Raw genomic sequence first — 15,135 nt, forward strand, 5'->3', positions numbered from 1 at the left:
AACATTGATATGACATTAGTAAAAAGTATATATATATATATATATATATATATATATGTGTGTGTGTGTGTGTGTGTGTGTGTGTGTGTAATTTGTCGTTTTTAAGCCTGTATATTTCCATCAAAAATGAAAATAGCAAAAGTTATTCCTATTCATAAAAATGGAGAAAGACACATATTCACTAATTATAGACCAATATCACTGTTGCCACAATTCTCAAACATTCTAGAAAAAGATATTTTCATGTAGACTGGACAATTTTATTGAAAAACATAAGCTTTTAAGTGAAATCAATATAGGTTTAGAGAAAAACGGACCACCTCAATGGCAGTCATGGAACTCGTAGAAGCAATATCTACCAACATAGATAATAAAAAAATTCACTGTTGGATTTTTTTATAGATTAAAAAAAAGCATTTGATACTATAGATCATTGTATTCTAATGAATAAATTAGAAATATATGGTTTAAGAGGTTTGGCATATAAATGGATGAAAAGTTTGGAGAATAGATATCAGTACTTACAGTTTAACAGTATACAATCAAAACACTTGAAGATTACTCATGGAGTCCCCCAAGGGTCTGTGCTAGGCCCCAAATTATTTATATTGTATATAAATGATATCTGTTGTGTCTCAAAAATATTCAAAAGTGTCTTATTCGCCGATGACACAACTTGACTTCAACAAATTATCATTACACTTAAACAAAATCAAGTTTATAGTTTTTGGTACTAGACAAACCACACAACAGGTCAAAATTATGGTAAATTCAATTGAAATAGAAAGAGAAAGAGTGTATGAACATAAATTTCTTGGAGTAGTTATTGATGAAAAATTATGTCGGAAGTCACACATGTGAAAATGTTAAAAATTATAGGGATACTCTCTAAAACTAAAGATGTCCTGAATAAGAAATCATTATACACATTATATTGTTCATTATTATTACCATAGCTGACCTATTGTGTGGAAATCTGGGGAAACGCACATAAAACAAATACCGATTAATATACAGAAACAACTCATTCTCTACTTATTAAATCAAATACAATGACATTTTACGACTTATTTGAATTTAAAATAGCACAAATAATGTATAAAGTACACAACAATCAACTCTGCCACAGTATTCAGAAGCTGTTTGAAATGAGAGAGCGTCCTTATAACATAAGTGGTACAAGTGTTTACAAAAAAATTAAAACAAGAACAAATATTAAACAAAGGTGTGTTTCTGTAAAAGGTGTGAATTTGTGGAATGATAAATCAGTCAGGAGCTGTTAAAAATTTATTTATGCTGTAATTTTTTGGGATGTATCGGTATGACTGTAATGAAAATTGTATGAGTATGAGGATCTGATTTTTTTTTATTTCATGTACATATGTCGCTGGCAAATGTGCGTATGTTAAAAGTGCACTTGTATATATGATTAGGTTTATATATTTCCTTTTGTTGAAATACACGACCTTATTATTTTATCATCATAAAACGAATAAGGGGTAGGACTAGATAAGTTTTTAACTTCCTCCTACCCCTTTTGAACATATAAACTCTTTCTTGCTTCCTACACTTGTTTTTCTTTTTCTTTTCTTTTTTACATCAACTTATATTTTAAACTTGTAATGTGTTTTGTTTATATTTACATGTTCAATAAATCCATAAACCAAACAATCATGGAGGCAGTATGTTGATAGAAATTGATGTTTTATGCACCATTTTGAAGAGTGGCAATACAAAGCTCTATGTACATGATGAAAACCTGACATGTGTAACGTGCAAGCTGCGTTTGACAACAGATTAAAAGTGCTGCGTCAAATCAAAGACCAGTCGCGTTGCGCTCAGAAGACTGAGGGGACATCTGTGGCGCTGCTTCAAACATCATGTCATGCTGTGACGGCCTGGGAACGAGCAAGACAGTCTCGTTATTATTCAAGCGCGAGATGTGGCCGCGTGCGTTTGGCGGCCCGTACCTGAGAGCGTGTCCCTCAAAGCCCAAGGCCGTGATGAAGATGTTGATGAGGACGGTGAAGAAGACGAAGACCGTCGTCACGTTGTTCATCATGTTCAACTTGGCGTGTTTACGCACGTCGTTCAGATCGTACTTCACTGAAAGCAAAACAAAACAATTACTACTAGTACTACACCAAAGCAAGCCTTTCCTTTCAGTTACGTGCCTATAAAAACAAGCAGTAGGCCCACGATGACTTGCAGCGTGATGGACAGACACAGTAAGACGACGAGGGGGATGTAGAAACGGTACCGAGGCCCCACGTAGAGAACCGTCTTCAGCTGGGACGAGTTGGCCATCAATAAGGCCACGTCCAGCATGCTCTGAGCCGCACTCTTCTTGGTGGCATAGTGGTTCATGTTGATGGGCCGATACACTTTGCCTGAGGGGGATGTCGCCGCCTGTGGAGGGAACCACACAGGTGACAGACTGGAAGCCGTGAGGCCATTATATACTGCATTTCACTGATTTCACAGTCTACAATGTTGGCCGCAACAAATTTTTGAGCACAGCACCCATGGGGCTTTTTCCTCTGTTCCCAACATCAGAGAGGCGCTTGTTTGTTTCGTCACTAAGCACTTAGGTGTGTAAGCTTCAAAAGGGTGTGGCGCACACGCGCTGACTCACCTGGCCAGAGAACAACATGTGTTCACAGACACAATTTCATAAATTCTCTTCTTTGGATAATGAGAATGAAAAATGGGAAGCCCTCTTTTGCAATACGTAGGAAAAAGGCAACGGAAATTTCCGTTTTGTTAGCCTTTGCTTACATACACACACAAGCAGGCAGTAATACACGTTAGCCCGAGGCATTTTGGCGTGTGTTTACAAAAACCCTGTTGCACATGGAGGTGTGACATGACACTCAAACTTCAACTTTCTTTGAGTAACAACGCTCGCATTCATCCCTCGATATCGGTGGGAAAAACTTCACTCTATCTATCTATCTATCTATCTATCTATCTATCTATCTATCTATCTATCTATCTATCTATCTATCTATCTATCTATCTATCTATCTATCTATCCATCCATCCATCCATCCATCCATCTCCTCTTCCTTACCTCTATGTCATTGGGCTTATTGAGAGCGACGGCCTCCCCGTTGTGTGTACGTTCTCTGTCCATTTTGCTTTGTCTGACAATTTACTTCCTCTTCTTCTTCTTGACGAAAGGCGGTGTCAGAGAAACACTCTTGAAACTGGAGAGGAAGAAGAAGAAAAAATTCTGAGGTGACAGACAGGACGAGCGAGTCAAGAAGCTTCTCCAGTTACACTAAGAGGGACGCTCTCTGTAGTAAGGAAGGTTACAGTGTTAAATAAATGCAGCACGTTTTAGTCCATCCTCTAAGGGTGTGACCCCACCCCTTATCGGTGTCTGTACAACTGTAAAACTCAATGCTTGGGGGCCAGATCCAGCCTGCCACATATTATTATGTGGCCCATGAAAGAACATCATATGCCAACATCCTTGATTTTTGTTCAAATCTGTGCCAACATTTAAAAGTGTCATAACAGTAATAAATGAAAATGTTGAAACATTGTAACCATTTTGTTGTTACCAAACCCCTTTTCGCAGTAATGTAAACAAACTACTATCCCTGACTTTGGATTTCAAAACTAGATACTTGTTTAAAAAAATAATAATAATAATATTTTTTATTAGTTAACCAGGAATGTCCGATTGAGTCTAAAATTCTTTCTCAAAGGAGTCCTGGCCATTATTAGTGAATTACGAGTGAAGCAGGAAACTACATGTCGGCCGATCCACAATTTCTTGAGGCAATTACATATTTAGCTAAATGGTTTAAATGTCGAAACGGCCCTCTGAGGAAAGGCATAACTACAATGCGGCCCACAAAATTAGTTTGACACCCCTGGTTACACTTTAGACCAGGTGTGGGTAAAGCGTGGCCCGTGGCTCTTTAATTTGGCCCACCGAACACTCACATTATCAAGCGTCCTGCAATATTTACTGCATTCATTTTTTTCTTCAAAAGTTGTTTAAAATGTATTGTATTCATTTTTTTGTCATTTATTTAAAAAATACATTAACTAATTATCTAATTTATTAATTTAATGGTTGTTAACCGTTAATAAATGATTGTAAGTATTTAGGTTATGAATAAGTCAGTTTTTGACCCCGTTTTCGGGTTTGTATGAAGTGGACGACCGGAAGCGGAAGCTCTCTTACTACTTCCGCCGACCAAGAACCGTTCCTTCTCCTTCAATCATGGCGCTCTACTTCGCAGTTCGTTCAGCGGCGTTGCGGGGATCATTTGGTTTACACACTGGGGCGCCGGGATCTCCGAATGCATTTGTGAGCCTCAGGTACCTTTGTGCCCCAACAGCGCCATTCCAAGAGTCCACTGAGGAATATCATTTCGTCGAGCGTCTCATCCCGCCGTCACGTGTCCCCTCTCCGCCCAAGCACTCCGGGCCGACGCCGTCCGGCTGGATGCCCCCGGCAGAGTCCCCGCCGTCTCTCCCTTACATGATTCGCCGCTCCCGCATGCACAACATTCCGGTGTACACTGACGTGACCCACGGTAACCGCCGGATGACTTTGGTCCGGAAGGTCGAGGGCGACATCTGGGCTCTGGACAACGACGTGAAACAGTACTTGAAGGACATGACTGGCAAACAAATGCCCACGCAAGTCAACGAGGTCACGATGACATTGAGGGTGAAAGGAAATTTTGAGAAGGAGCTAAAGGAATGGTTGACTAGTAAAGGCTTCTGAAAGCCCTCGGAAAAGGCGTCGACTTGCCTGTGTCGGACACACACGCGTGCACCACGTGACGGAAAGTGACACTTGTTCAACGTTGTCTGACACCAAAAAGACGCGTTGCTTGGACTCTGGTAACCTAATCAATGAATCGATGCATGCATGCCTATTGACAATTCAGAGCCGACGTCACAAGTCAAAATGGCGGTCAACTCAGTGAAATGACCATCTCCGTCCATTAAAAAGCATTGGACTTTGGATCGTTGTATTTTGATTTGTAAGGATTATTTTGATATCAAAATGTGATGAAATGTCGTTTGACAACTATAACAATCAGCTTTATTTAATGCTATAGTCACAGGTAAAAGCAATATAATAATACACCCTTTGTTTCCACTGTATAAAGGCAGCATTTACATTGCGTTGCATTGGGGAAATATCAGAAATGCCCGGATGTTCGGAATTGTTAATGAGAGCCATGCTCTGTAACTATTAGTTATTGATGTCTGAAATGCTGGAATTGATTCCAGATGTATATAAAACGTTAACAATTGTAAATATGTTTACGGTGTCTCATCCCTTCCATCCAGGACACCACCATGTAGTCATGCAATTAAAAGTGTTAAAATATAAATAAGCAACAAACTTAAGCACTGCAACACATTTTACACTTGCAGTATATTGAATGTTCAAAATGTAAAATTAGCAGTGCACCTTTGGACACGCTCAAAATTGTGGACGGCTGCAACCAAATGAAAATTATTTTAATGCATGCAAGACACTGTTATTCACAGAAAAACTTGCCTATATGCAAGTATTTGTTTTTAAATTGTTTTTGTGGCAAAGTACTGTCAACTGCATATATAAGCATCTGCAGTGAAACCCCACCCAAGTGTTTGGGGATATTTTGTGGTAGATTTGGGATTCAAAATAAGTACATTATGATCACTTTTAAGCGGTCACGCAGATGTTCACTAAACTTTTCGCGGTCTGACTTGTCCCTAATACCCGCAAATAGCAGGGGTCTGTTGTACTGTACAAATTTGAGATAAGCCGATAATCGTGTATATGCCACGGAGGAGGCGGGACTTCCGATTTCCTGGTTTTCACATATCAGCTTTGTTTCCGTTTCCTGTTTGCAACGTGTGGGCCGCGTCTCAGTTCTTGCGCGTTCCCGTCGACTGGCGCGAGTGTGTAGTGTGTCTGGCTCAGTTGTCCAAAGCATTTCTGAGAGATGAGACGCCCTGCGGTTGGGGGGTGCGAGTGTTGGAACACGGCCATCAGTGGCCGGAAATGACACTGATGTGTGAAAGTCGAAAGCCCGTGGCATTTACCCCATAAAGCAGCACAAATACATTTATACAAATACATACCTTAAACTATTGCGATTGGCTGGCAACCAGTTCAGGGTGTACCCGCCTACTGCCCAAAGCCAGCTGGGATAGGTCCTTGTGAGGACAAGTGGTTAAGAAGATGGATGGCTTACACTAATGACCTATTGACTCGAACAATATTTTGAGAAAAAAATCTTCTCATGGTCCTTTATTCATAAATAATATAATCAGTAATTGACTCAGGTTTTTTTTTCTGGGAAAAAAAGACCAATGAGCCATTTATGCAACATTTAGTTAAACGATGCCTAAATTGTAGGCATGAAATGTTCTAAATAATGTGATAAAAAAAAACATTTTTAATGATCATTGGCACAGTATTTGACATCTCTTAAAGTTAACGGCTCTGTTGCCTGCTTAAAATGCACTCTGCAATTTGCTGGTGTGTTGTCACCTGCAACATTGTCTCGTTAGTTCATTATAGTTTCACCTTCCTAAATTGAATGTGAGAAAATTATTCTAGATTGCCTGGCAAAACAAAGTGAATGTATATTCACTGTCAACTAAATACAGTAGAGCAAAATTACGGAGCTTTTGTATTAAAAATAGAACAAACTTTTTGTGAATTGTGATAAATTGCTGCTGCATTGTTTTGCCTTCATAGAGGCGGAGTGCTGTAAGTGCAGATGTGTCTCGTTTGGTCACAGTTCAGTGTTTAATAGCCTTCATTTAAAATATGTTACAGAGCAACAACATATTTACACGTACAAACAAGACATCAAAGGAGGGTATTCTTAAAAAAAAAATCATGTATACTGTACATTGATGAACGATCCATTCATTGTTGCAATGTTGGCTGCACAGACTAATGAAGGCGGGAGACAAAGTCCTTGTATCGTCTGGTTAGTTCGTCCAGTTGATCAGCTGAGAAATACAAAGCAATAAACAATTTTTTTTCAAGGAATTAAGAAAAGAAAATCATGTAATTCACAAAGACTCAAATTTAAATCCAACCTATATTATTAAATAATCCTTTACTAAAATTAAAAATAAAATGGGTCTGCTGAATGTATGTATATATTTACAGTATCAGTAGCTTAATGGCTCATACAAATGTAAAAAAAAAAAACACCCCCCAAAAAATTTTAAAAATATATATACATAATGGAATCGCAAATTCACATCTTACTAGATTTTTTGGGCCCCTATCTTCTGTTATTTGATGAAAAAAAACTACCTCTGCTGTTTTTGTGCACAGGCCAAACCAATAATAATAATCATAATAATGCTTTGCCACCATTTTGTGGAATCGTGTTGCTAAGGAAACATAACTCATGGTGAGTGAGGAGCTTCATTTAGATCAAAATTGTGGTTTGCTTCCATCTTGTGGTGGGGGTAGCCAATTACTAATGGCTGTTTGCATTTGCTACAGGGCGTCCCCATCCGAATAGCTGGAGATTCACTGCACTGAAATATCTCACTGAAATTGACTTAGTGTGAAATCTGGGCCTATTAAAGCCGGTAAAGAGGCATTCAAAGACACACACAGATTTGGACTCATTTTAGACCAATTAAGACAACACCAAAGAAAGTGATGTGTCTGAACACAACAACTCAGGTTGGGACATTTAGCTTTCAGGTGAAATTTTATGATGATCGTAAATTAAATTGAACACATAAAATTAACTCATCCACTGCCATTGACGGCTATGGCCTATATACGTCAAAAATTCATTTGAACTATTTCTATGTTTAACATTTTTTCCACTTTTGTTAACAAGAGCATGAAAACCTAGATTTTTTTATTGTACATTTAGAACAGATATAAAATTTGTGATTAATCGTGCGTTAACTAGTGAAGTCATGCGATTAATTACGGAAAAAAAATGTAATCGCCCGACACCCCTAAATTTTAATAATCTTTTATTTTTTTAAATCGTGTCAGGCAATTCAATTTTTTAAATTTTAATCAATTGCATGACTTCAATTGTTAACTCACGATTAATCACAAATTGTATATCTGTTCTAAATGTATTTTTTTTTGTAGGTTTTCATACTCTTGTTAACAAAAGTGGAAAAAAAGTTAAACTAATAGAAATAGTTCAAATGAATTTTTGACGTCTATAGTGACAGTGAATGAGTTAATTTAACCCTCTCTAAACTTTTAAATGCATAGCCAGCTGTTCAATGTTTCATTACTTTTTACACAACTTGCTGTTCACAGTTGACTAGTTTGGCCACGTCATGGACGACTAAATGAAATTAGATCATTTCATTTTTTGCCTGATGATTTTTCACTGCACACCATTATGCTACGGCACAGCAGTTCAGCATCACAGTTCTAGTTGACAGAAATGATTGCAAAAAAAATAAATACAATGATAGGAAGGAGCCTAATGATGTATGGTAAGACTCACATAAAGTGCCCTTCTTTCCTTTGCTAGCACTACACAGCATGGGTTGCAGCTGGCTCACATCCTGATTCACACAAGTTGACGCGTTGGATACTTGGTTCAGCATTTCCAATTCCTGCAGAAAGTTGCATCCAAGTGAGGGCCTCTTTCTGGGTAGGTACTCATCTTCGACAAACGTGTGTGCGTGTGTGTGTACCGTGCTGCAAGCTTGCAGAAGTTCATAAACTCTCTGGAAGACCTGTGTGTCTGCGCTAAAGCGAGGTGGCTCTCTCGTGCAACAAACTCTCAGGTGTGTCTCATAGACGTGGCAGAAAGTGGTCATCAGCTGCTGGAGGTCACACACTCCCACTTGCAGCGCACAGGGAGTGAAGACACGGGCACTTGGCACCTCATTGGTTGTCAGGAAGTCGCACTGAGTTGAGAAGAGCAGAAATCAGATTTAACATTAGAGCCAACATTACCTGTCCTATTCTAACTGTACATTCAAGGGGAGAGATTGAGGAAAGGTCAATTTTTAAATCTAATGGAGTGTGCCCCCCACCCATCAAGTGTGAAATCACACAACAAACTAGGGCTGGGTTTAAAAAAAATTGTTATATCGATATTGAATCGATATTCCTTTTCATAGTCTAATATCGATTCACAAAATCATGAATCGATACTTTTAAATATGGCTACCAAATGCAAATGTGCCTTTCTGTGATTCAGAGTTCCCCAGGAGGAGCCCAGTGTTTTTGCCACTTTCTTTACATAGTGCTGTGGTTGTAATCTATTTTCCATCTATCCATCCATTTTCTTAACCGCTTTTCCTCACAAGGGTCGCGGGGGGCGCTGGAGCCTATCCCAGCTGACTTCGGGCAGTAGGCAGGGTACACCCTGAACTGGTTGCTAGCCAATCGCAGGGCACACAGAGACGAACAACCATACTCACAATCATACCTGTGGACAATTTGGAGTGTTCAATTAACCTGACATGCATGTCATTGGAATGTGGGAGGAAACCGGAGTACCCGGAGAAAACCCACGCAAGCACGGGGAAAACATGCAAACTCCACCCAGGAAGGCCGAAGCCCGGACTCGATCTCACGTCCTCTGCACTGGGAGGCGTTATTGTTTTGATCAGGTCTTGTTCAATAAAACATACATGATTAATGTAACTGGATTGGATTTAATTCTAAATGTAAATATTCATATATATTTTTTTCATACTAATGCACCAATCAAGAGCAAGAAGTTTCAATTTGGAGCATTTATACTTCTGAGAATGTCTTCCATGTAAAAAAAGAATTGGTACTGCATGAAATCCTAAATTGAATCAAAAATCAATGTGAATCGTGAATCGAATCGGGGCCTTCTGAATTGCATCAATTTTGGAAATCTGAATCGATACCCAGCCCTACAACAAACATTTGTTTTCCGCCCATTTTTCTGAAAATGCATCTATGAACGAGCCGTTCTACACTACACAAGCACATAATTGATTTATCGATTATTTGTGGTTGTAGTTTTGCTAGCATGACTCAGCAGCCAAGTAAAGGTCAAACCTCAGACTGCAGCTGCTCCAGCATGGCGCGAGTAGACTGAATAAGGGCGGCGACACACTCAGCGTCATCTCTTCTTGGCTTGGTTGATTTGGCACCTTTGTATAAAACCCTGTGATAGAAATACAGATTGGAAGGGTTGTAGCTGATGAAGAAAACACACTAAAAAGAAAGAGAGAGAAGAAGCGAATTGTGGGGGAAGAGACGAACATACGCGATGTTTGAAAGAGAGGTGTCCAGCGAAGGCATCAACATTTGCGCAAGATGACAACGATTCTCATCAGCAAAAATTGTGTCGAGCAGCATATCCGCATCGTGCACAGTGGACAGACTGCAGTCCGAGACCGTGTCAAGAAGTTGCTCCAGGAACTGAAGCTGCTGGTGAAAACTGGCATCACCCTGGAGGGAAAATTAGTATGGAAACATTAAAAGGACAAACAAGACACATGATATAGATAGATAGATAGATATACTCTGGATTTGTTGTGTCACTGAGAAAAGATGGTGCACATTGAACCAGCCAAGAAAATATAAGGTTGGCCTCAGTGGTCTTCCCACCTTGATCAAGTCCAGGCTGTCTCCTGTGCACAGCATCAGGTCCTGGCCAAGTGCAGCCATCCCTGTAGAGAAGGACAGAACACATACAGCAGCCATACTGAACCCTTTGTGTTGCTATTGTTTACAAGTAGGGATGAACAATTAAACATCGCTATGTTTACATATGATTGTTTCATGAAACATGAACGTTGAAGTGATCCAGCAGCACAGCCATAAATTTGTTTGCATTATTGTTGTAATCTGACCAATCACTGACTGATTTATGATGATGGCAGGTAAAATATCTGTCACATTAATTCATGGTTCATTTTCCTTTATTGTACAATAAATCTGATATTGTTTATTATAAAACAGATAAAATAATGCTTGTGTTTGGGGGAAAAAAAAACATTGGAAGACAACCTTGACAAATTAACTGCATAATAAAATCTTCAGCACTACACAAGATAGCGATCACAAAAGCGCACCTATTCATCTCATTCAAGGTTGCAATTTTTGACCGTCCACAATTGAATCATCCTAAAGCTTACACTTCTAATCAAGCATGCAAATAACAATTTAAAGACCAAAGTGTTACCCTTTATCAAAATATCAGGGTCATGGATTCTTGACGATGCCTCTTTCAAACTGGAAAAGTTTGGGTCAATACTGGGAAAACAGAAGTAGTTATTTTCACTTAAATTTAATGATGTGCATATATATATATATATATGTAGTACTAGGTATTAGTGACGTATGTCGCGTTTTCCTAACCTGCAGCAGATCCAGGTCAGTATGGCGGTGCGAAGCTGGGATGGTGTGCAGAGCAGCTGTAGCATGTTGTGAGACTCCTGCAAGTACACACCTTCAAGCAAGGGACATGGTAAAGCCTAAAAAAAAAAAAAAAGACAACATATCATATAACCTGTATCTGGTGTCAAAGGTAGTGAAACTGGTGCTGTTTGCTAATGACACTAAGATTTTCTGTTCTGAGGAGAAGTTAAATGACATACTTGTTGGAAATCATTATGAAATGACCAAACTAAAAATATGGTTCAACTGCAACAGAAAATACATTTGCATTAAACTTAAAATAAATGTCATTTGGTAATTGCAGAACAAATGTAGGCTACAAGTACAAATATCAGTAGATGTGATGAAAATAAACTGCTTTGGGTCATATTGAAAATAAAGTCAGTTCAAAGTCGCACAACAAACGCATAAACCAAACTATAGAAATAGTTTTGCTTTAAATGAAGCAGAGTAGCTTATGTATCACAAACAATCCACTCTAAATACTCTACTGTTATATAGCCTTGTCGTATGTTAGTAATGAAACTTAAGTGTGACAGTCTACAGGTGTTCACTTGAGAATGTTCGTGGTTATTATTCATTTGGTACTTGACTCTGTTGTGTTTTTGTCAATTTTGGTTCCTTTGTCTATGGCAATTTAAAATTACGGTGTATATATTTTTAATATTAATACCGCGTTGTGCATTAGTATTATCATAATGACAGTCGAGTAAATACATAAATCAATGGACTGTGGAGAAGCGGTGTAACTCGAACTTCTTCCTACTCATTTGGAAAACTCGTAATACTGTCTTGTCAGTGATTCATTGTCTACGTCCAATCAATCAATAGCTGCATGACAAAAGCACTCCACTACTTTTTAAAAATACATGTTAATATGTATGATTAATCCTAGTACTTCACATCGAGCTGTTTAATTTTGGTACATGTATTTATCAGCGATATCAATGCAAAATGCCAGAAGCTACGCTCACAAAAAAACGAAAACAACGAACTGTATTTGCTTCTTTAGGCGTTGTTAGTTAAAATATTGAAAGGAAACAGAAGACAACAAGCGACAAAAGGACTGAATATTTGAATTGAACACTTGAAGTTTGAGCGAAGTAAATAAACTTACCAGCAGGCGTGCCCAAATGCGCTGAGCCCGCTCCGTCTCATTTGAAACGGCCGCCATTTTCTTCTTCACAGACACGAGCGCGCATGCGCAGTAGTGGAGGCCCTCGACCGTTCTGTTGACCGTTCTAGCAGGCCTCCTCCACCGCTTGTCTGCAGGTGGCAGCATTACAGACTACAACTTGCTCGAAATAAAATAAAAATAAAAAAAAAGTGTGCGAAGAAGAAGAACCACTTCCGATTGGACCCGTTGTCGCTCACTAGGAAAATATATACAGTAAAACGCTTGCAGCCTGTCGTCACGTTTTGGTGTTTAAAAGAGCATCTGTAAGACTGTGGTGCATTCTTCCGACTTGAACCTTTTCGTGTTGCCTACAAGACCGCCGCTCACCCTTTCTACCTTCAAAATGAAGAAAAAGGTCTCCGAGAAGAAACGCCATGTGGTGGCGTGGCTCAACAAAGCGGAATGGGATCAAGTACGGGAGTATCTTTACTCCAAGGATTCCACCTTGCAGAGGAATGCTCTTCATAGGATTTCGGCGTGGAAAGCAAGGTACGCCAACAGTACTCCCGTGGCGATGGACTGCACCGCGGACCTGGTGCGGTGTCAGGTGCTGGACCGGTCCGAAAAGCTGGACTCTCATGACCTGGTTCTGCTTTATGGTGCGGCCCTGGTGAGGTTTACCAATTTGATCACCGAGCGCCAGCAAGGAAAATTTTCCCGATCATTGAGGAGACTGGCAGGAAACTTAAACATCCCAGAATGGATCGTCAACCTAAGGCATGACGTCACTCATCGCAAACTCCCTGCCTTGAAATGGTGCCGAAAGGGATGCGAGGTGGTTCTGGACTGGCTCCAGCAGGAGTATTGGTCCAGACAGTTGGGAGGTGGGCCCAGTGCGGACTGGGAAGCACAGTCTGATGGAGAGGATGAAGAGATGGGCATGAAACAGCATGATGATGAGCTCATTGCAAGGCAAAAAGAAATGGAGGCTTACAAGAATGCAAGAGAGCTTCTGATCGCGTACGAAAAGGAGCAGTATGATGCTTGTGGGGGGCTACATGAAGAAAAAGAGAAAAACACATGGCCAGACCCTTTGGCTGATATGAGCTGGATACTCGGCGAGGTAAAACATTTTTCTGTTGACTTTGGTGAGATGCTGATTGATGTCCTCTTAGAAGATGGCTTCCTAATTCCAACAGCTGATCAGTTGTCATCATTAGGCTGTGCCACCTCCGACAATGATTGGTTTTGTCCCACCGAGCCCAAACTCCCTCCAACTTTCCTGCGTTTTTGGCTCCCCCTCCTAAAAACTCTTAACTCGCCCTCCTTCATTCATCTCTTGCTGGAGAAACTCTTTGCTGAGTTGAAGCTTCTCTCCAGCGAGCAGAGCAAGCACAAGACTTACTACATTTCTGGGTGGATCTCTGAAGTAATGCTCTGTAACAGTAACAAAAATGATTATCACTTTCAAACAAAGGCACAGAAGAAAGCCAGGCTAAAGGACAGGATGTTTGCCAACCGCATTCAGCTGAGGTGGCAGCAGCTGCTGTCCGCTTGCTTGGAAGCTCCCTGTGTCAGTACGCCTCACCTGCTCTACTTAGTCTTAAATGACATGGAGCATCCGCTTCCTCTGGAAACCCAGCAGAGGCTCCTGCAGCTCTGCTCCATCTACACTCGGACAGAACAATCTGACCCGGACACAGAGCAGAAACAGCAGCCGATTTACACGCTGGAGAGTTTGCATGAGAAGCTGCAGCGTTCAAAGCGCCACGGCCACTCCTCGCTGTTGGAACCGCAGAAGAATCGAACAGGGGAAGAGAACAAATGGTCAGATGCGGAGGTGGAAAAAGCAAAGTTGCTCCGAGGTTCCTCGTGGCAAGTGTGCTTTGACAAAGTTGTGTGGAAAAATTACCCTCTAGGCAAAGTCCCCGGCCAGTCAGATGAGCCTTCATGCCTGATGGTGGACAATTACTCACCTATGACTGTGTGTGAGCAGCCAGTGGGGATGGAGAGTAGCACACCACAGAATGTGTCCGGATCTTCTGCTTCAACAAAGACAGCTGATGGTCTTCTTTGGAGCCACAGTGACCTCAGCAAGCTCAAAAGTGGACTGCAACTTTTTTGAGTCTCATGTAAATGTTGTAAAATATACACATCCGGGGGGGCTCATCCATTAGTGGATATCACTATTCAGTATTCTTTATTGTTTGATATCATTAACATTTGTTACAGTTGATCAGAATTTATATTTTTGTAACTGAAAGATGAGAGATGAAATTGTGTGAAATGTTAAGGCGTTGCATCGAACCAAAAGTTACAAACGCAAATATTTTCAACTTGAAAATTATATTCTTATGATAAAGCTCCTAAGAACATTGAAGAGCTAACACTTTCTATGGACTTTCTTGTTAAACAGACATTACCTAGTAAGATAACATCCTTTTCCTTCCCTACCCTACATTTAATTCAGTTGCACTTTTTTTTCACCATGGCAACGTGACAAGGTGGTGTGTAATATTTTCTGTCCATGTGGTCAATAAAAATTATGTTGGCAGTGCATTCAAAATCCATCTATCCATTTGTATTTAATTTATTTTTAACGGTGCTTTTCCTCACTAGGTTCTTGGCCCACAGGTGAGCTGAAGCC

At 40.1% G+C, this 15,135-nt stretch overlaps 4 protein-coding genes across 6 annotated transcripts; 2 read left to right on the forward strand and 2 right to left on the reverse strand.

The window, feature by feature from the left end:
• Positions 1–1,685: 1,685 nt before the first annotated feature.
• Positions 1,686–4,332, reverse strand: LOC144036151 (ninjurin-1). 3 transcript variants are annotated; one of them, XM_077546549.1, is made up of 5 exons: positions 4,202–4,332; positions 3,074–3,209; positions 2,175–2,409; positions 1,971–2,106; positions 1,686–1,898 (listed from the first exon to the last, which is right to left on the reverse strand). In XM_077546549.1, the coding sequence occupies exons 2-5, from the start codon at positions 3,134–3,136 to the stop codon at positions 1,817–1,819; spliced, it is 516 nt and encodes a 171-aa protein (XP_077402675.1). In that variant the 5' UTR covers positions 3,137–3,209; positions 4,202–4,332; the 3' UTR covers positions 1,686–1,816. The 3 variants fall into 3 exon arrangements, with proteins under 3 accessions (XP_077402675.1, XP_077402683.1, XP_077402666.1); XM_077546557.1 differs by lacking the exon at positions 4,202–4,332 and adding an exon at positions 3,958–4,149; XM_077546540.1 differs by lacking the exon at positions 4,202–4,332 and having other exon boundaries at positions 3,074–3,556.
• On the forward strand, positions 4,185–5,293 carry mrpl49 (mitochondrial ribosomal protein L49). Its single transcript, XM_077546570.1, has one exon. The coding sequence runs from the start codon at positions 4,241–4,243 to the stop codon at positions 4,748–4,750; it is 510 nt and encodes a 169-aa protein (XP_077402696.1). The 5' UTR covers positions 4,185–4,240; the 3' UTR covers positions 4,751–5,293.
• Positions 5,294–6,762: 1,469 nt separating this feature from the next.
• haus7 (HAUS augmin-like complex, subunit 7) lies at positions 6,763–12,763 on the reverse strand. The gene is made up of 9 exons (XM_077546526.1): positions 12,489–12,763; positions 11,333–11,448; positions 11,157–11,227; positions 10,580–10,641; positions 10,236–10,420; positions 10,025–10,133; positions 8,677–8,892; positions 8,484–8,595; positions 6,763–6,990 (listed from the first exon to the last, which is right to left on the reverse strand). Exons 1-9 carry the CDS (start codon positions 12,651–12,653, stop codon positions 6,932–6,934), a joined length of 1,095 nt encoding a protein of 364 aa, XP_077402652.1. The 5' UTR covers positions 12,654–12,763; the 3' UTR covers positions 6,763–6,931.
• Positions 12,764–12,887: 124 nt separating this feature from the next.
• las1l (LAS1 like ribosome biogenesis factor) lies at positions 12,888–15,058 on the forward strand. Its single transcript, XM_077546513.1, has one exon. The coding sequence runs from the start codon at positions 12,892–12,894 to the stop codon at positions 14,611–14,613; it is 1,722 nt and encodes a 573-aa protein (XP_077402639.1). The 5' UTR covers positions 12,888–12,891; the 3' UTR covers positions 14,614–15,058.
• The last annotated feature ends 77 nt before the right edge of the window (positions 15,059–15,135 follow it).

This window comes from Vanacampus margaritifer, chromosome 1 (assembly GCF_051991255.1).
Source record: "Vanacampus margaritifer isolate UIUO_Vmar chromosome 1, RoL_Vmar_1.0, whole genome shotgun sequence".
NCBI classification, from domain to species: Eukaryota; Metazoa; Chordata; class Actinopteri; order Syngnathiformes; family Syngnathidae; genus Vanacampus; species Vanacampus margaritifer.